This window comes from Bos grunniens, chromosome 3 (assembly GCF_055505025.1).
Source record: "Bos grunniens cultivar Pamir isolate PY7600 chromosome 3, Bosgru_T2T1.0, whole genome shotgun sequence".
Classification (NCBI taxonomy): Eukaryota; Metazoa; Chordata; class Mammalia; order Artiodactyla; family Bovidae; genus Bos; species Bos grunniens.
This window is the reverse complement of record NC_141167.1, coordinates 11,922,831-11,944,213: the sequence shown is the minus strand read 5'-3', so window position 1 is coordinate 11,944,213 and position 21,383 is coordinate 11,922,831. Positions and strand designations below refer to the sequence as shown.

General features: G+C 49.1%; 1 protein-coding gene across 2 annotated transcripts in view; it reads left to right on the top strand.

Moving 5' to 3' along the window:
- The window catches only part of OSCP1 (organic solute carrier partner 1), a 29,204-nt gene extending 10,000 nt beyond the window's left edge, over positions 1–19,204 (top strand). Inside the window, exons 2-10 of one of the 2 annotated variants that reach the window (XM_086379786.1) lie at positions 589–743; positions 5,606–5,773; positions 6,312–6,392; positions 14,241–14,344; positions 15,264–15,392; positions 15,935–16,004; positions 17,484–17,623; positions 18,553–18,616; positions 18,854–19,204. In XM_086379786.1, the coding sequence (XP_086235912.1) occupies positions 589–743; positions 5,606–5,773; positions 6,312–6,392; positions 14,241–14,344; positions 15,264–15,392; positions 15,935–16,004; positions 17,484–17,623; positions 18,553–18,616; positions 18,854–18,970 (1,028 nt within the window). In that variant the 3' untranslated portion in view covers positions 18,971–19,204. The remainder of the gene's footprint in view (positions 1–588; positions 744–5,605; positions 5,774–6,311; positions 6,393–14,240; positions 14,345–15,263; positions 15,393–15,934; positions 16,005–17,483; positions 17,624–18,552; positions 18,617–18,853) is intronic. The other variant, XM_086379796.1, reaches the window with a different exon arrangement.
- The last annotated feature ends 2,179 nt before the right edge of the window (positions 19,205–21,383 follow it).

Below are 21,383 nucleotides of genomic sequence, written 5' to 3'. Positions count from 1 at the left end.
ACGCGATTGAAGTGACTTAGCAGCAGCAGCAGCAAATGGTGTTAATCTGAAGTACACATCTTGTAGAAACACTAGAAGGAATTTTAATCTCTAACCAGTGGGTAGGCCCTGTGTCTATTTTTGTAAACTGTTTTGAAGAAGAAAAAAAAAAAAGTCAATTACCATTATAGGTCCCATTTTATAAAATTTAAAGTAAAAATGATATAGACTTGCTAAACAAACAGAAAAAGTGATGTTGTTTCTCATTTTGAGGTGGATATCTAATCTGCAATGCTAATAGAAGTCTTTTTTAAAGAAAGAATAAACATGTTCTCTATCATCAAGTGAAACGTTGTGTGTGAAGGTGGTTTGAACCACAGCACACTGCCACGTGTATGTTTGCCTTACGATGGGCTCAGAAGGCACTCTGGACCCTGCTTTCCACTGGGACACACGTGGGGTTTCTCCCCAAGAAGCAGGTCTCCAAGCACGCTGCATCCCCATACCACATAGGCCCTGCCCCTGCACTCCATCTGCACACAGGGAGCATTTCCTGAGGAAAGCTTCCACCAATGCTTTGCTCACCTGCATCCTCTCTTGTCTCGACAGTTATGAATGACATCATTTCAACCATGTTCAATCAAAAGTTCATGGACGAACTGTTCAAACCCCAAGAGCTCTACTCCAAGAAGGCCCTGAGGACCGTCTACGACCGCCTGGCTCACGCCTCGATCATGAGACTGAACCAGGCCAGCATGGATAAGGTAAGCAGCTGCCTCCGTCCCCAGGGCTGCGTTTCTTATGGATTACCACAGACTGGAGTCCCAGGAGATGATGTGTGCAGTGGTGCATGGCAAAAGATAGGCACGTGTAACCATGGCTTATTCTTGAGTTTCAAGTTGGGAAGGACCCCAGAAGTCATCCGCACCAACCCCTCTGTTCAGTTCAGTTCAGTCTCTCAGCCATGTTCAACTCTTTGTGACCCCGTGGACTGCAGCACACCAGGCTTCCCTGTCCATCACCAACTCCTGGAGCTTGCTCAAACTCATATCCATCAAGTTGGTGATGCCATCCAACCATCTCATCCTCTGTCGTCCCCTTCTCCTCCAGCCTTCAACCTTTCCAAGCATCAGGGTCTTTTCCAGTGAGTCAGTTCTTCGCATCAGGTGGCCAAATACTGGAGCTTCAAAGCCCTCTGTAGTTTATTAAGCCATTATATATATCACCCACCGAGAGTGCGGGTCTGCATGCCCACATTTAGATTGTGAGGGACAGGGAGGCCTGACATGCTGCAATCCACGGGGTCACAAAGAGCCAGGCTCGACTGCGTGAACAATACCAATCCAATCCAAGCACCCAGCCCTGCTTAATTCTGCTTCCTTCTTAACAGATCTCGGCCCTGCACGCCAGGCATTTTTTAAAGAGCAAATTCAAAACCACTCAGTCTCTACTTCTAATGTAAACATGTCTGTTTCTTTGCGGAACAATTTTTTAGGGTACTGATTTTAAAAGGAATAATTCCAAATAAATAATGTCAGAGAACAGATAGATCTCCTGTTCATCAGAATTCCAGACACTTTATATACATGCCCCGCCCTCAGGGAGAGAGAGCAGAACTCCCCACTCCTTGAATGTGGCTGCGATTGGTGACTTCCTTCCAAGGAAGACAGTATGCAAAGCGGGGGAGGGGGACAACTAACTTCTCAGTGGAGAAACATGGCAAATATTACCGCAACCAGGAGGTAACATCAGCAGTGATAAGCCATGTGGCCGTACCCTGGTATGACAAGATGAGAATAACGCTTTGCCTCTGTGATCTTCCTCCCCAAAACCCACAACCCCAGGCTGATCATGAAGAAAAACAGCAGACAAATACCATTCGGAGGTCATGTTAAAAAAATACCTGACCTGTCATCGAAATTGTCAGGGCCACCAAAAACAAGGAAAACTAGAGAAACCGTCACAGCCAAGAGGAGCCTAAGGAGCCATGATGACTTAAATAGAATGTGGGAAATGGAACTGAAATAGGACATTAGGAGAAACTAATCTGAATAACAAGGCTTCCCTGATAGCTCAATTGGTAAAGAATCCACCTGCAATGCAGGAGACCCCGCTTCGATTCCTGGGTCAGGGCAATCCCCTGGAAAAGGGATAGGCTACCCACTCCAGTATTCTTGGGCTTCCCTTGTGGCTCAGCTGGTAAAGAATCTTCCTGCAATGCGAAATAATGTTAATAAGAATCCCTTTTCAAGTCCCTTTATTATGTGAATTTCTATAAATCGTGAGGACTGACAGTGGGTGCCAGGTGTGCAAAAAGCAACACTGTCTCAGTGCTGGCACCTGGAAACCTCAGGGAGACAGACTGCCTTCAACTGTGCCTTCTTCAGTTCAATTCAGTTCAGTTCAGTCACTCAATCGTGTCCGACTCTTTGCGACCCCATGAATCGCAGCACGCCAGGCCTCCCTGTCCATCACCAACTCCCGGAGTTCACTCAGACTCACGTCCATCCAGTCAGTGATGCCATCCAGCCATCTCATCCTCTGTCGTCCCCTTCTCCTCCTGCCCCCAATCCCTCCCAGCATCAGAGACTTTTCCAATGAGTCAACTCTTCGCATGAGGTGGCCAAAGTACTGGAGTTTCAGCTTCAGCATCATTCCCTCCAAAGAAATCCCAGAGCTGATCTCCTTGCTGTCCAAGGGACTTTCAAGAGTCTTCTCCAACGCCACAATTCAAAAGCATCAATTCTTCGGCACTCAGCCTTCTTCACAGTCCAACTCTCACATCCATACATGACCACTGGAAAAACCATAGCCTTGACTAGACGGACCTTTGTTGGCAAAGTAATGTCTCTGCTTTTGAATATGCTATCTAGGTTGGTCATAACTTTTCTTCCAAGGAGTAAGCGTCTCCCTCTTGCCTCCTGCCAATTACCTTTAGAAAGTTACTTTAGCTCCCTGAGCCTCCATCTTCTCATCTATAAAATGGAGATAATAAAAGCTGCTCCATTAGTTAGAGGGAGGATTAAGTGAGAAACATACATAATGACAGAAGAAAGATAAATGTTCAGTATCTTCTCCTCTCTGCTTCTTCATCTCCCTCTGCCTTTAAGAAAGTTTAGGTTTCCATTGAGATATGACACAGGATTTAGAAACAAAAAACCTGGGGTTAGAGTCCTAGTTCTACCAATGCCATGCATGCATGCTAAGTCGCTTCAGTCGTGTCTGACTCTGTGGGACCCCATGGACAGCAGCCCACCAGGCTCCTCTGTCCACAGGATTCTCCAGGCAAGAGTACTGGAGTGGGTTGCCATTTCCTTCTCCACTACCAATGGCTATGAGACTCAATTCACTGAATAACTCTGAACTTTGATTTCTTCATCTTATACCTGTTTTTATACTTTATTCCTAGCACAGTGTCCTGTACACAACAGGTACTTAATGTTTGATGATGATGGCTGAGAGTCTCAAATCTACGTCTCTAGTATTAGACAAGCCTGCACATGCATGCACACACACACACACACACACACACACACAGACCGAGACAGCTCCTGCTGTATGTCGCTTTCTCTTTTTTAATGTTATTATTGGATATAGTTGCTTTACAGTGTTGCGTTAGTTTCTTCTGTACAACAAAGTGAGGCAGCATATGTTTACGTACATCTCCTCCCTTTTGAGCCTCTCTCCCGCCACCCCACCCCTCTATGTAGGCAGGCACTTTCTAAGTGAAATGTCTAGCTGCATGTTGGAGAAAGGAGATCATGGAGAGGGTTCTAGCAAGTGCTTCAGGATCCGACTGTCTTTAGTTTCAAATCTCACCCTGCTACTTTTTACCAGCCATGTGAAATTGGGCACGTTTTTTCATTTTTAAACCTGGTATAATACCTACCTCGGTATTCTTGCCTGGAGAATCCCATGGACAGAGGAGCCTAGCAGGCTATAGGTCTATAGGTCTATAGGGTCACAAAGAGTCGGACACGACTGAGCGACTGAACTGAACTGAACACACATGTAGAGTTCTTGTGAAATTAAATGGGATTAGTTGAGGTCATGCACATCCGTGTGCTCCGCAAAGCACTCGGGTGGTTTAACTTTCAGTCCTGCCTCAGACATGTCCGTACCTTCTCTCCCAAACTTGCCTCCAGCAGCAGCGTCATGTAGCATCATGCATCTCGCAGGCACCACGTTGAAAATGCTGTGGTCAATTTGGACAGCCCTCATCTTTGTCCCCCAGATCCAATCAGGCAGTCAACGTGCACTAACAAACAGCTTTTCTCCTGAGTGTCACAGTCTCTTCTTTCCCCTGCCTCATCCTTCCCCGCCATCTTCCTTCCAGGCCTTCCATCTGGGTTTCTCCAACAAAATTTCTTTCTTTCATACGATCATGTTATTGCCACCCTCCTAGGAGCCAGGCACCAGCTGACTGCCCTCACTCCAGCCTCTCCCTTCTCGCACATCTCATCATGGCCAGACTCACTAATCTTGTTTAATTACCACTTTTATCACATCAGCGCAGAAAATTTCAGTAGCCCCCTAATTCCTACCTCATCTAGTCTAAATTATTTTGTGCATCTTTCAAAAACGTTTAATATTCTAACCTTGCCATAATTATCCAACTTTATTTCCCACCACCCCCAACATAAACCATCCCCTCCAGTCAGGCTGTTCTACTCTTTCTCCCAGGAAAACAGCACACCCACGGCTTGCCTCCGGACCCTCAAGCATACTGTTCCCTACCACCCGAATGCCTTTTTCCTCCCTTACCCGGTTGGAACCCTGCCTCAAGTCTGTATGAGGCCCACTTCTCCCACAAAGCCCATCGTGACCACTGTGGTCCTCGCCAGAGTCACCTCTGATCTTCATGAAAGGTCATACCATTCGTGGAGCTTGTTGATGTCCCATTAAGTTCCATTATTCATTTAATACAGTCATAGAACCTCAGTCTTGCCATTTTGACATGTGTTTTCTCATTTACACCTCTCAGCAGTTCTGCAACGTTGAGGAATTAGGGCATACTTTTTACACATGAGAAAACTCAGGCTCAGAGAGGCAAAGAGACTTGGCCAGGGCCATCCAACAAACCTGAGCTTCCCAGGTGGCTCAGTAGGTAAAGAGTCTGCAATGGAGGAGATGCAGGTTCGATCCTTGGGTCAGGACGATCCCCTGGAGTAGGAAAGGGCAACCCACTCCAGTATTCTTGCCTGGAAAATCCCTTGGACCAGGGATCCTGGCGGGCTACAGCCCACACCAGGGGTTGCAGAGAATCAGACACAGCTGAGCGCAGCAGGGCAGCAGCACATCCACATCTTCGGCAAGGAGGGCTCGAACTGGGGCTTTTATTCTCCAAGCCCAGCACCCAGTCCCGGGCCCCACAGCTGCCTGTATTGTTTCATATTCGTTCCATCAGTGGACACTCTGGTTTGCCCAGGTACGTCCCGATTCACTGCTGTTGCCCCAGCTTGTGACCGCCACCCCCTTTCGCTCTCATCAGTGTCTTGGTTTGCATGATGTGGTCACTGAGCTGCATGGTAAGCGCTGAATTGTTTCCGGTACTGAATCACTGTTGGAGGTTTGAGGCCTGCCTTTATATAAGGTCCGTTTCTTTTGTTCACGTGTGGGTTGGCAGCTCTATGACCTGATGACAATGGCTTTCAAGTATCAAGTGTTGCTGTGTCCTCGTCCCAAGGATGTGCTGCTGGTCACTTTGAATCACTTAGATGCCATCAAGGGACTCATCCAAGATTCCCCAACCATCCTTCATCAAGTGGACAAGACGTTTCGGCAGCTGACTGACGTAAGCGGGCTGTCGGTGCACCTCCTCTCAGCCCCCAGTACTCATTCCCATTCGCCTGTTAAGGACAGGCAGGTTCTATGACAAAGGAAACAGGACAGGGAATGACCCAGCCGGCCACTGTCCCAGAAAGTTCCACAATCCACAGGAATCCATTTTGGTAACACAAGAGATGTTGTCATCTTATACCCTCTCACTGGGGCCTTCATACCTGGGAAAGCGGAGGCACAGAACATCGCAGTTCTTGCCTAACTTTTCTGAAGGGAGTCAGTAGTAGATATTCTGTGGAATCTTGGGGAACAGGAGAGGCAGAATGTGCCCTGCTCAGTGTGCTGCGGTGGGGTTTGCCCCTTGGGTGGACGGGGGGTGGGGTGGGGTGCGGGTGGTATTCCCCTCCTGCCCCTCCACCCCGCCCAGCAGCTGAGTTTTCTCCTTGCCCTCTGGCTCCATCTCTGGGCACCCACCACCCCCCGCTCCCCCCACCACAGTCTCCCATCTCACTTCTGAAAGCAGAATGCCTGTTTCTGCTTTGCCTGCACAGATATACGGGGGCCTCTCTGCGGGGGAGTTCCAGCTGATCCGACAGACACTCCTCATCTTCTTCCAGGACCTGCACATCCGGGTGAGTGAGTGGGTGACCCGGGAGTGCCCTGCGCTGCTGCCCTCGCGAGACAGGGCGCAAGTCGTCAGGGCAGACCAAGACTGGGATTCCGCCCCATTAGCACATCCTCGGTGTTTGCTTCCGTGATGATCAACTGTCTGATGATAAATCTCAGCGGGTTTTCAAGGAACCAAGCAGGACGGTGATGCCACATTCCCTCCCAGTTACCTTCTGTATGTTTCTTTAAAATATGGCTTCTTCCCTTGCTTCTCCAGGCTCCCAGTCTGATCTCAACTCCAAAACCTTTTCCCGAGCCTTTATTGCCTTGACTTGTCCAGCATCTGAGCTGTCAGGAGGCAGCCCTCTTGCTCCAGGGAACAGTCCCCATCTCGGCCGGCCCTAACCTCTCCCATCTCTCCGTCTTTCAGTCCTTGCTCCCCTCCTTCTGTCTCCAAGCCTTTCCCCTTCTGGCTTTACCCACCCCCTGCTCTTGAATCACTTTCCCCCCCACTTTGCTGCCAACTAACTCCTCTATCTGTGGTGACTCCTACTTCTAACCTCTGCACCCCCCTTACCCCAGCCCTGCCATCAAGACCCACATCGCCACCTGCTTCTAAAAAGTTCCCCCAGTGCCCACAGCCTCATGTGTGCAGCTAAACGAGTCTCCAGAATTCAAGTCCTGCCTAACTTCCTGGTTTCTTTTGAGAGGACCGCCATCCCCTCACTCATTTGGCTCAGCCCCAGCCCATCACACCTTTGGTTTCCCTTCTCTGATCTTCATCTGATTGTGTCTGCAGCCCATCGAGTCTGCCTCTTCAGTGTCCACGCCCTCCTGTCCACTCCGGTCGCTCAGCTCAGGCCTTCATACTTTTTGTTGGCCCTTGCCTCGCAGTTGACGCGACCACCTCTTCTCACACCTGCTCCAGACAGTTCTACACTCCAAGTTTGAAAACCCACATTCCTGAGCTTCTGACTTTGGGGCCTGTCTCTCTTGGCTGGGACTTTGTTCCTTCCCGTAATTTAGCACACTGATATGGGAAAGACACCCACAGTGAGCCAGGCACTAGAGTCAGGCACTCCCATTTGAATCCCAGCTCCAGCACAGCTCCGTGACCTTGGGCAAATTACTTCCCTGAGGCTTTAGTTTCACCATCTAAAGTGACAGTGAAAGTGAAGTCGCTCAGTCGTGTCTGACTCTTTGCGACCCCATGGACTGTAGCCTATCAGGCTCCTCTGTCCATGGGATTTTCCAGGCAGTAGTACTGGAGTGGATTGCCATTTCCTTCTCCAGGGGATCTTCCTGACCCAGGGATTGAACCCGGGTCTTCCGCAAAATTGTGGAAATGATAATACCTGATTTAGAGTTTGTCAGGGGGATTAAGTAAGGCATCACATGTAACATATGTATTTGCATATATACATGTTTGAGTGAACTCTGGGAGTTGGTGATAGACAGGAAGGCCTGGTGTGCTGCGATTCATGGGGTCGCAAAGAGTTGGACACAACTGAGCGACTGGCCTGAACTGATGCGTGTATGTGTATATATACACACTACCGAGTGCTTCTGGCAGGAGGGACAGGACCCTGGTCGTGGTGGTTGCCTCCCGGGGGCGGGGAAGTGCGTGGAGGACAGGGATGCAAAAGAGACCTACTTTCCCTTGTATACTCTTTGAACTTTTTTTTTTTTTTGGCCACATTGTGAAGCTTACAGGATCTTAGTTTCCCCAACCGGGGATCAAACCCGTGCCCCCTGCAGTGGAAGCACAGTGTCCTAACCAGTGGGCCAGCAGGGAAGTCCCGCTCTTTGGACTTTTTGAATTTTGTACATGTTCATGTGTAACATATTCACAAACAGAAATATTTTTTTTAAAAAAGAGAAATAGGGACCACTGCAGAGGGTGCAGGTTCAACTCCAGATCGGGGAACTAAGATCCCCCATGCTGTGCAGTATGGCCAGAAAATAATAATAATATTAAATCCAAAAAAAAAGGAAATAAATAAAATATATGTAGAACCTTGTTATTTCCCTCCTATGAACAGGGAAAGATAAATTGATGACAATGCTGAGGCCAATTTTATTTTTAACCCTCATGAATAATTTCATTTGCTATGGATGGAGCAATAATAACATCAATGTAAATCAAGATCTCTAATAGTCATCAATTGAAATTAAAAATGTGAAAGTACAAATAAGATTAAGTTTTACATTACTTTAAAATATTGAAAACCCTGCTGTCAAGCCTGTGCATATTTGGACAATATTTTATGGATCGTTGTAATATAAGCAGCCATATTGATTTCTCAGTTCTGGCAAGATGAAATTCATTATGATGAGAAGACTCCTAATAATAAGTCTATAACAAAATCATTAAAACATATTAAACCACAAACTACATTAAGCTTTAATTGCTAAATGGGCAGGCAATAAAACATCAGAATGTTCATCAAGAGAAATAGGAATCACATATCCTGACATTACTCAGCCACTGGTCTGTAACATCTGGCTGCTTTTCCAAATCTGGCCTTTAATGGTATTTCTGCTCAGCTGCTCTTTATGATTGCCTATACAGATTTTCTCTGTGTTCGAAACAGTCTTGGTAGTTTTTAGATTGTTTAGCAAAACCAACCAACTAAATCAAGAAAACACAGCTCTGACCTAACATTCCCTTGCTCATTGTTTAACCAAAGCAAATACAAGACTCCACATCCTAACGTCCAGAGCTTTCTGTGATATCACAAAGCAACCTGACTGGGACTGTCCTGGCAGTCCAGTGACCAATGCTCTGCACTCCCAGTGTAGGGGGCCCAGGTTCCATCCTCAGGGAACTAGATCGTGCACGCCACAGCTGAAGGTCCTATGTGCCACAGCTAAGACCCAGAGCAGCCAAATAAATGATAAGTAAAGATTTAAAAACAAAAGCAGCCTGAAGTGGCCTTAGTATGGTCCAGGCCCTGACCTGTGCCCTGGGCCCAAGAGGCTGCGCAGAGACTGATTCCATATGGAATCAGAGCAGTTACGTGCAGGCGTCTCAAGTCCCAACCCCTTCAGCCCTCTGGAGCGCCTTCAGAGTTGCCTCCTACGGGGTAGACCGTCCGGTCGCCCGCCCTCTCCCGAACGCCCCTCCGCGTGCGCGCATCTTCTGTCGCGGACTTTCCTCCTGCGCTTCCGCTCTTCCAGTTGGCAAACGTCACTCCATCTTCACCTCTTCACAGCCTGGTCCTCGCATCTCCACTCCATTATCCACTCCACTTGGAAACACTGCATCCCTGGAAAACTAGTCGGTCTAACCAATATGTACTGAGTGCCTGCTCCACTCCAGGTCATTTTCGGTCCTGAGATATAGAAGTGAACAAGGCAGAGGCCCTGCCCTGAGAAGGCTCCATGCCAGTAGGAAGAAACCACGAGGACACGTTAAGTTGTGTTCCAGTTCTGATAATTCTCAGGAAGATGGCCTTATAGGAGGGAACTGGGATGGGATGTTGCTTCCGACCAGCTCTGTCCAACAGAGCTTCCTGTCATGATGGAAATGTTCTGTATCCATGCTGTCCACTGAGAGAGCCACTAGCCCCATAGGGCTGTTGGGTACTTGAAACATGGCTCATCAGACAGAGAAACTGAGCTGTTAATTTAATCTAAATTTAAATAGTCACACTTGACTAATAGCTACCTTACTGGACAATATATCCTTAGATGGTAGAGGCAAGGACAGCCTTTCTGAGGACAGACATTTCAGCTGAGAGTATAACTAACAAAGATCTCAGGGAAGAGCTTCTAGCCTGAAGGGACAGCGAGTTCAAAGACCATTAAGTGGGAAAAGCACGAAACGCCCCATGGACAGAGAGAAAGGCTGTGTGAACAGAGCATGTCTAGGCGGGGGCAGTACTCAAATAAAGTTAACCACCTAGGTAGGGTGAGTGCTCGCTGAGCAGGAGACGCCAGTCATGAATAAACTGGTTCTTACCTACCAGGTGACTTAGCTTTAGATTCTAGTAAGGACTTTATCCTAAGAGTAAAGAAAAGATCTGGAGGATTTTAAGATGAACTGATAACATGATCTGACTTGGATCTGGAAAATGAACTAAAAGAGGTAGGCCAGCAGTTACAAAATCTAGGTAAAAAAATGAGATCCAGGTAAAAAAGGAAAGCACTTGGACTAGGTGTTTGCTCTGGAAATCATGAAAAATATTCACATACTCACCTTCAGGGCAGGGTCAATAAGATTTACTCAGAGATTGGATGTGGGGAATGAGGGAAAGAGGAATGAAGAACAGCTCCTAGGTTGCTGGTGCCATTTTCTGAGTTGGGGAAGGACGGAAGGGAAGGATATTTGAGTAGAAAAAGTCGTTCTGTTTACGCTCGATTTGCTCTCTGAGTAGCAGAGTCAAGCAAGTAGCTGGATGTCTAAACCCGGAGCTCAGAGGGGAGAGGAAAGCCGGAGGCGTGACGTGGGCATCCTAGCATGCAGCAGAGAGGCTGTATGCAAAGTCTTCTCGCCACTTGAAGGCGGCCGGTCATTTCCTTCATCCACAGGCAGGCTGCAAGAAGCAGGGTCGGCATTCTACCAGCTTCCCCCTCCCTTTCAGATCATTATTTTCCTGCCTACACAAACTTAGCCCTCCTCTTATAAGGCCAGACCAGCAACCATCACACCGTCCAAAGCCCCACAGTCAGCCCTCACTGTTGAAACAAACTGTGAAGTCACTCACCCACATTCCCCAAGCATGTACATCCCTGGCTCACTTCCTCCCGGCCACCTGAATCCCGCCATCATGCTGGGGAGTGTGGGCACTCATGGAGCATTCAGCACGCTAGCCCCGCAGCTCCACAACCTTCATTCCCTCTTTCCATAGGAAACACGTGTCCTGCCCTCAGGACCTCCTCAGAGAAGGGAACGTGCACTAAGTGCCTTACGGATGTTTGATTCTGACCCAGAAAAGAGAGGACACTGTGGGGCATGGCCACCTCTACCTAAGAGCATCAGGGCGTCTGCACAGAGGATCCGAGAGCTTTAAAAGAAAGAGGTTTTCCCCAGGACCATGGGAAAACAAGAGGAGGGGTTAAGAGGACACCACCTTGTAAAGCACCTTCAGGTGACCACCCGGCGTGACGGGCAGTGCAGGGGTCAGAAGGCTGCCTCGGGCTCGAGGAGGAGCGCGGCTGCAGAGAGGAGCATGGGCCAGCTGGACATCGTCGGGCAGGCGGCTAAGCCAGTGAACCAGGAGAGGAACACGGTCAGAGAGGAGTTGAGAAGATTCTCTGTAGCAGCAGAGTGGAGGACAGATCCAACACAGATGAGAGCAGAGGCAGGGAGGCTCTGCAGTCCCCAGGCTAGAGGTGGTGAAGGTCCGAGCTAGGGAGCAGGGCAGAGAGGAGGGGCCGGACACAGAAATGATCACTGGATGAGCAGGGCCTGGCCACTGAATAGCCATGGGAAGGTGGTGGGCGGGGGACTCAGATTGCTGACGTGGTGACCTGGTGGTGTCATTCAGGGGGATCAGGTTAGGGAAGACGGATGGAGCCCTGTTCTGAGCAGGGTGAATTGGAGGTGCTTCCCATGGATCCGTGGACATATTTAATAGGCAGTGGGATTAGACGGGTCAGATGCCCAGGAAAGAAGACTGAGTGGAGGCTCCAGACCTGGGAGCCGTCAGCAATGAGGTGAACACCGGTGTATGGGAAGAGAGGAGATCACCTCAGAATAAAAAGGGTGGAGTGAGAGGAACAGGGCACAGGAGCACTGGTGTATGGGAAGAGAGGAGATTACCTCGGAATAAAAAGGGTGGAGTGAGAGGAACAGGGCACAGGAGAGTCACAGCTAAGCTGAGTGTCAGCAGAGGGGCTGGGCAAGCAGGCAGACCAAACAGTCCCCTCCAGCCAAGGGCAGATCTTCAGGTCAAACCCAGACACACACTTGACTAAATTTGTACATTTCGGGTCTATGACATAGTCACCCCTGTTAGAATTAACTAACCAGAAAGTCCAAAACAGGCATAAAGTCTCACTTCTCTCAGAATTTTCTTTCTCCTTGCTTGTATTCATATCCCGTGGTCACAGAATCTCAAGGTTAAAATGTCCTTAAAGCCAAACCCTCCAACCAAACCAGTGTACACACTCCTCCCAAAACATGCCTTTTTGCCCACCCATTGTGGCTCAGCTGGTAAAGAATCCACCTGCGGTGCGGGAGACCTGGGTTTGATCCCTGGGTTGAGAAGATCCCCCTGGAGAAGGGAAAGGCTACCCCACTCCAGTATTCTGGCCTGGAGAATTCCATGGACTGTAGAGTCCGTGGGGTCGCAAAGAGTCAGACACGACTGAGTGACTTTCACTTTCACTTTCTGTGTTTCTGAAGTGTCTTCACACCCAGCCTCCCCAGGCCCAGCTCCACACCCACAGTGGCCCCTGCCCACCCGCTCTGCCTGTGGTCACTCTCTTTGGTGGGCTCCTTTGCATGTGCAGCATACTGCTCTTGACAGTGTCATCGTTTCTGCACTCTATGCTGTGTCCTGCATCCAATCAGACTGTGATACTGAGACTGTTAGCTACCTCTCATCGGGCACTTATGTGTCAGGCTCTGTGGAAAGGACTTCTTGTTCATTACCTGATTTAGTGCTCAACTAACCCATTGAATAGGTTCTGTTACTATCCTCAGACGACCAAAGAGAAAGGTAGCATAACTTACCAAAATACTCAGAGCCAAGGAGAGGCCCAGCTGAGCTGTGCGCCTGGACAGTGTAACGTCGGCAGGCCACGCTGCCAGCGTACAAATCCTCAGCACTTTGCACTTTCACTGCCTTGTGTGCAACAGATGCTTATTCTTGGCAATGTTACTGATATAATCTTGTGGAATTTTAGAGTTTGAAGGAACCTTCAACTTTATCTCACTTTACAGATGAGGAAGAAACTGATTTTTTTTTTTTTTTTTTTGGCCATGCTGTACAACTTGTGGGATCTCAGTTCCCCAACCAGAGACTGAACCCAGGCCCCCTGCAGTGAAAGCACCCAGTCTTAACCACTGGACTGCCAGGAAACTCCCCAATAAAACTGATGGGATTTAATTCAACCAAGACCTCAATACAAGAGTGCATGAAGCAAGGAGGAGAAATAAGCATAGTGTGGGGTTTTGACTCACGTAGTAGACTTTCAGACTCTATGCCCGCTGGACCCACCCGGCCGGCCCCTCCTCACCAGTCCAGCACGTGGCTGAGAGCTTGCAGTCAGAAACACAAGGGTGTGAATCCTCAGCTCTGCCCCTTATGAGCTGGTAGGCCTGGAGGGAGTGTCTTAACCTCTGAGGAGATAATCAGGGTCTTAACAGCTCCAGCCTCAGAGCTATATAGAGAGTTTATAAGGAACCAAGGAATGGACATAGAATCTGGAGTCATCCTTGATTTTGAATCCTTCTGGGAAAGTCGCTTCACTCTCTGAACCCCAACCTCCTCATCGTGAAGGCAGGGGTCGCGCTATCCATGGGCTTCCCTGGTAGCTCAGCTGGTAAAGAACCTGCCTGCAATGCAGGAGACCCCAGTTCGATCCCTGGGTTGGGAAGATCCCCTGGAGGAGGGCATGGCAACCCACTCCAGAATTCTACCCTGGAGAATCCCCATAAACAGAGGAGCCTGGCGGGCTGCAGTCCACAGGGACACATGAGTTGGACACAACTGAGTAAGCACAGCACAGCAGCACTACCTCCCTGGGAGGTTTGTTATGTGGCTCAAAGAGGTTCTGTTTGTAAAAACACTATACTCCGCAGGTGTTTGTCATGGTGTGTTTTTCTCTCGTCTTAAGCCATTACACACTTCCCATTCTCAGAATGCATATGTCTATGGAAATATGCCAAGAAAATGACGCCAAGTATTTTTTCCCCCCAGGTGTCCATATTTCTAAAGGACAAAGTTCAGAATTCCAGTGGTCGCTTCGTGTTGCCAGTGTCCGGGCCCGTCCCCTGGGGAACTGAAGTCCCTGGACTCATCAGGTGAATGAATGCTCAACAGTAATTGTCAGACCAGTGTTCAGGGGGCCGGGAAAGCAATATGTGGGCCGCCACATAGACTGCAGCCATGCTCGGCCCCTCCCTTTCTCCAGTTAAGCACAGCAGAGAGGAGGTAAGGTTTAATCCCAGCTTGTCACCTAGCAGATACTCCAAGATTTATTTCTTCATCTATTGAATGTTTACTGTGAGGATGAATATGATAATACTGTAATGCTCTAAAGTGCTACACACCACCCAGTACATAGCATATACTCAATAAATATTATTATCATTATTATTGTATTACTATCACCCAGCTGGCGTTAGCGGTAAAGAATCCACCTGCCAATGCGGGAGATGCAAGAGACGTGGATTTGATCCTGGGTCTGGGTCGGGAAGATCCCCTGGAGTAGGAAATGGCACCCTGCTTCAGTATTCTTGCCTGGAAAATTCGACAGACAAAGGAGCCTGGCGTGCTACAGTCCTTGGGGCTGCAAAGTCAGATGCGACTGAGCGCACAAACCCGCACACACACACACACAGTTACATCAGCTAGCATCTTTATTTTGAAGCAGCATGTAAATTCCCTCTGGTCCCATAGTACAAAGAATAATGAAGCCTCCGGGACTCTCCAGGCTTGGAGAGCGTGGCATCACGTCCTGCTTTGTCTTTTTTTTTAGTATTTATTTATTTGGCTGCATCAGGTCTTAGTTGTGGCGCGTGGGATCGCTTGTTGAGACACGGGCTCTCTACTTGGCGCACAGAGCGTGCAGGCTTAGCAGCTGTAGCATGCGGGCTTAGCTGCTCTGTGGCATATGGGATCTTAGTTCCCCAACCAAGATTCAGACCCATGCGTTGCGCGGTGAATTCCTAACCACTAGACCACCAGGGAAATCCCATCATGTCCTACTTTGTCTCGTAGAACATTCAACAACAAAGGCAAAGAAGTGAAGAGGACAGAATTTAAGCACGGCGGGAGCTATGTCGCTGCCCCCAAAGAAGGGTCTCTTGAGCTCTATGGAGACCGAGTCCTGAAACTGGGAACTAATATGTAAGCAAATTCTTCCTTCCCCAAATGAATTCCAGTGCAGCAGAGGTCCCTTCATTTAAAAAACTGGCTTGACTTCTGCAGTGAAAAACCCCTGCTGACAATTGAAGAAATTTCCCCTTAGAGACACGGCAGGCAGGGCCCCCGCATTTCCAAAGGGCACCTCGGATCTTCCACCAGAAGGTAGATTAACAGGTCAAAAAGATAAATAACTTAAAATAGCCATACAAGAGAACTAGCCAAAACCTTTTAATGCAGTAGAGACCCAAAAGGCCTTGGCCTTCATGTACCGATCATGTTTTTTTCCAGAAATACACATTACTTTGCAAGAGGAAATATCGCCATACAGCTTCCTAGGTATTTTGATTTGGGAAGAAGCAAAACTTGAGTGGTTGACACCCACTTAGTTATAGTCTGTATCCCCAGCACCTTTCTGGATGCTTTTTGATACCTCAGAGTAAAAGCTATGCACTATATTTACGAGTTAGAAGGAAGTCAGGGTAAGAGGCCTGGACAATGTTTTCGTGGTTTTCCGTTGCCACCAGGTATAGCGTGAACCGGCCCGTGGAAACCCACATGTCTGCAGCATCAAAGAACTTAGCTTCACAGACGCAGGTGAGCTTTTGCCTCCCGTGTTTACCTTCAGAGCTAATTTCTAGATACCAGAGTCTGGACAGGGAGAAGGGAGGGGTCTCTAGAGTTCAGAGCTGGCCAAGGCTCCCTCCTTGTTTGCAGTCTTCTCCATTCCGCCTTACCCAGTACGCAGGTTTTTAATTATAGTTTCTCATGGAGACTTCCAGTGATCTGACTAATTAGGTAATTTTAAGCTTGTCTCCACCACCATAATTAAGCAGGAACCACACATAAGGACATGTGAAATAGCATTGTACCAGTGCTGTGAGGTCCGTGGCTGCTGAGTTCAGCACTTGTGTGTATTCTGATCGTTAAAACATCCCCTTTCCCTGCTTCCCTGGGTGATGATGTGAAAGTTGGGTTCAAAATGGGGTTTGGGTTCTCTGAATTCTTTTGTACAAATTTTCACTGAACTAGCTGTCATCTAGCTATAGGCCCCACGGACTATTCAGTTATGCTATAAACATTTATTGAACTGTGTCTATGGGTGGCGGGGGGGCGTTCCCAGGACACAGAGCTGGCTTAGATTTGGTCCCATCCTGAAGGGCCTTGTAATACGCTAGGCTTATAAAGACAGCAATAGAAACAAATAACTATAACCTGGCGGAAGACAGAAGGTGAACTCACTGAGCATTCTGAGCAAAGAACTATGTCAGAACACATATCCTGTCCAGGGGGGTGGGAAGGAGCCCCCTGGACAGGGAACAAGAAGGCTTTTCAGAGGAGGTGACATTCAAGTGGGGCTCTGGAGCGAGGCAGATACTAAACAGCTCAGAAGGAGAAAAAGACACACAAACCAAGATGACGGGACGAGCAAAGGCACCAGAGGCACGCTCCTTGGGGGAAGCAGGCAGTCAGCGTCCCTCTCGTGTAGCTGGATCATAAGGCAATAGCAGCAGTGGCCAGAGACCCGCCCAGACAGGCACACGGGCCTGATTCCAGAGGCAAAGCAGGGAAAAAGCCGGGTTAGAGAGAGCCAGGTAGGAGGAGGGTGCAGGCTGCAGTGGGGCCAGGCCATGAGAGAAGGAGCCACGGGAGAGAAGGGATTCGAGGGTGTGCTCACTGGTCACCACCGGAGGGCAGTGTGGTCGCTCCTGTGGAAGGAGTGCCCTTGGACCTGGAGGCAAAGGCTGGGGAACTAGACTGCCTGAAGAGGAAGCAGTGTTCTCCTTCGAGGAGGAAGGTGGTTTGAGGAGAACGAGGATCCCTGGGGCCTTCCACTCATCTTGAAAGTGTGAGAATCTCTGGCTTGTCGCCTTGCTAGAGTCTCTCTGCTTCTGACACGGGCTATTTCTCTTCTGGTTCTATTTCCTATGCTTCGTGTGGACCCAGTGCTTCCCAGAAATCATTTAGACAGTTACTGTTTTGCCTTGTTTTGAAATACCACCCTGGGTCTCTGGGGTATCAGCAAGGAATTGAATCACCTTCACGTGGCTAAAAATTATGAAATTGATTTTGCAGGAAAGCATCGTTCCAAACCCTCTTGCTAAAGAAGAGCTGAATCTCTTGGCCAGGCTGATAGGAGGCATGGAGATTCAGAAACCCAGTGGCCCTGAGCCAGGATTCCGGTTGAATCTCTTCACCACTGATGAAGAGGAGGAGTATGTTTTCAACCTGTTTCTTTAAAGACCTATGTAAAAATCCTAAGTGTGGTAAGAACCAAAAAATGACCATCAGAAACCAAATAAGTGGTTCTTATCACTTATAAACACAGATGTAAATAAAGTTCAAAAATGAAAGATCAGCAAACTCAACAACCTTAGTTAAAGAAGAACCCACTAGTATTAAATGGCCTGAATCTTTTGGATTTGTTCAAAAAGTAGCTCTAACATTTTATTTAGCTCAGTTCAAGAGAATTGGAAGTCAAGATAATCATATTTTTAAAAAGACTGTTAAGAAACCAGAAGGAGATTGGAGCATGACATCTTCAGGATGAGACAGTCTCCCCCAGAACCAATAGCGGAGGTAATTCACTGAGACTTAGACAGTGCTTTACAGTTTCCAGAGAACGTTTGCATTCATTATCTCATGCGACTGTTCTCACAGCCATGTATTTGGGGTGGGGGTGGGTGCCTTCTCTTTCTCTCTCCTTTGGAGTGGCAGGCCCTGGGGGAAGTGTAGGGACCCAAGGATGGCACGTAACACCTGGGGCCTGACCTCAGGTGCTCCCAGCGCGGCAGGAGCACGAACACACGCCCAAGTCCCTCCAGCGCCATGTCACACACGCTCCAGTGAGGACACGGGGACTGACTTGGCCCCAGCAGATTAAAGAGGTTGCCAACTGAGCAGGGTCTCGGAGTTTGCCAAGCAGAGGAAGGGGAAAAGTTATTCTTGGCAGACTTTAGTATGTGCAGAAGCAGAGATATAAAAGGACTTGACTTCCTGGAGCGTAGGGTGTCCTGGCTGGGGAGAGGGCAGAAAGTTGAAGAGAGAGAAAAAAATAGGTTACCAGATTATCAAGGACCAATGTGCCACACTGGCAGGGAGAAAAATCCTAACCTTTGACCCGTTTCTCGACCCTCTTGTACAGACAAGCAGCGCTCACCAGGCCAGAAGAGTTATCCTACGAAGTTATCAACATCCAAGCTACTCAGGTGCGTGCAGGCGATTATACAAGTCAAATCTTATTCCTCCCCCCACCCCGTTCTTATAATAACAGTGAACTTCAAAGGCCCTCCCTCCTCCTCCTGTCTAATCAGCACGTAACATAGTCCCTATCCTGACAAACAGGCAGGAACCGAAGTGCATCCCAGGGGTGGGAAATGCACCACTAGCTGCACAGAGAGGCCGGCGTGCCCACACGTTTCTTCATTCCCTCCCTCCTCTCACAGGACCAGCAGACGAACCAGGAGCTGGTGCGGATCATGGGGGAGTTTGAAATCACGGACCAGTCAAGGCAGAGCTCCAGCAAGGGCGACGACTGGCTCGCCATGATGGATGAATTATAGCCGTGCTGACCAGGCGCCCCTCCCCCTGGAGAGAGGCCACTTGATGAGGACCCCGGGGGTGCCCCCCAGGGAACCACATGATGCTGCTAGTTTTCTACTAAGCGAAGCCCTTACCCCCTTGTTCCCATTTCCATCCTGATAAACTGTGCAGATCTGCCTCGGGGAGCACACTGTTCGGAAGGCAACACACATATCCATATTTTCAGCAAAATATACTCTGGCTTTGAAATTGGACCCTTCCCCATTTCCTTCCTGGTTTTATGGCACTCAGAGCATCTGGAGCCCAGAATCAGCAAGACGGTGCCCCTGTTGCCACCTTCATGACAAGCCTGGCTCAGGGGGGCCTGCCGCTCACAGATGCCCGTGGATCGTCACAAAATTTCAGAGCTTCCGGGACGTCTTCTGCCTTGTGAGTCTGACATAGTAGAAAAGGCAATCGCCTCAAACCGTCGGGGCCCAGTTTATACAGCCTGACACACTGGAAGCTGTCACCTCAGACTCAGAGGAAGCAAGGCCGTGACAGGGGACTCCTCCCGCGGGCCACGCGCAGAGCCTGTGGGCATCTGTGGTTCTCCACACGTCTCTCCATCCATATGTGGTGTGGGCTTATCCCATATGGAAATGTGTTTGATCTTTAGCGTGATACGTCCTCCTTACCCCCAGAGTCTTCCTCTGCCACTTAGCGTTCTTGCCTTCTAAAGGCGCCCAGCGTGAGTTGCCATGACAGCCGTCTCCTCTGCTTCACCTTAGCGACCAAGCAGAGCTGTAAGCTGGACGTGCGGGAGGCACGTGGTGTACCGCTTTCCCTTCTGTGCACCAGATGAGTTAGTCAATACTTCCCTTGGCAGGATGCCAAAGTCTAATTTGGATCCATGAGAAATGTCTCAGGCCAGGGCTGCCCTCATTGCTTCAGGAAGGAGGGTCAGCCCTCCACCTCGTGTTCATTCTGGCCGAGTAACTGGCAGCTCGAGGTCAGCCAACATCCAGAGGTCAAGGTCCATTCAGTCTCCTGGAAGCAATATCCAGAACGGCAAAGGGTGGGAGAGGAACTAAGCTGAGCTGGTCACTGCCTGAGATTAAGCCAACCAGGACCACTCGGGACCCCTGCACCCTAGTAAGAGTGGAGGCAAACATATTTCTGGAAAGCAAGGGTCAGGGTACCCATCCTTAGCTTACCCAAGGCATAGGGTTTGGATTTGTTGTTGCTGTTATTTAGTTGTGTCTGACTCTTTGAGACCCCATGGACGTAGCCTGCCAGGCTCTTCTGTCCATGAGGATTCTCCAGGCAAGAATACTGGAGTGGGCAGCCATGCCCTCCTCTAGAGGATCTTCCCCACAAAGGGATGGAACCCACATCTCCTGACTTAGCAGGCGGGCTCTTTACCACTGAGCCACCTGGGGACCCCAGACTGCTTCTTACAGGCTTACAAAGTGCCTTCAGTTTTAGTCTCTTGTAAGCAGACGACGAGTGCAGGGGAAGGCCCTGACCTGGGTCTGGCTGCCACCGCACTGTGACAGACCTGAACGCCACCATCTGCTCCCAGCGTGTCCTGGGGCCTTGGACATGGGCCGCAGGTGGCCGAGAGGCAGCCTCCTCCCTCCACCTATCCCAGAGCCATGCTGATGATCTCAAACCTCCCTGTTGTCTCAATGAATAAACAAGATACAGATCTCTGGTAAGGCAGCCTGGTGATGAAGCAATCTTTGAGTTTCATGTCTCTAGTCTTACACAGATGTTGAGAAAAACAAGTTTATTTGCATTGTGGCTTAGGGCACCCAGAAAAAGCAGGGGAGTTGGGAAGGGGCAAAGGAAAAAGAAGATAAGGATTATTCTGGCAAGAATCTGGACTGAGTACTGACAAGGCATCATTGTTCATTTAACACCCGGCTTTGGGGTGTGAGGGCTTCCCTGGTGACTGCCATGCAGGAGACCCAGGTTCGATCCTTGGGTTGGGAGGATCCCCTGGAGGAGGGCATGGCAACCCGCTCCAGTATTCTTGCCAGGAGAATTCCATGAAAAGAGGAACCGGCCGGGCTACAGTCCACAGGGTCGTAAAGAGTCAGACATAACTGAGTGACTAACCCTTTCACCTGGGTTCTGAGGCTGTTACACAGCACTGCCCAGTTCGCTCCAAGGGAAGGGGCACCAGGATCCCCATCCCTGCCCCGAATTTGCCATGGCGTCTTGGTCAGTTCCCTCAACAAGCCTCAGTTCCTCCCTTCATCTGTAAGAAACGGAAAGAACTAGTTCACTGACTCAGAGCCAGCTTGCCCCAGCTAAGTTGGTGAGTTTACAGATTCCTAGACGCTGCCTCAGGTGGGATCTGACAGTTGCAATTTTACCCATGCCTCCCCCCATCTCCATGCTTTGGGGGGCTATTTCTATTCTCTTTCAGCAAATCTGTGACTTAGC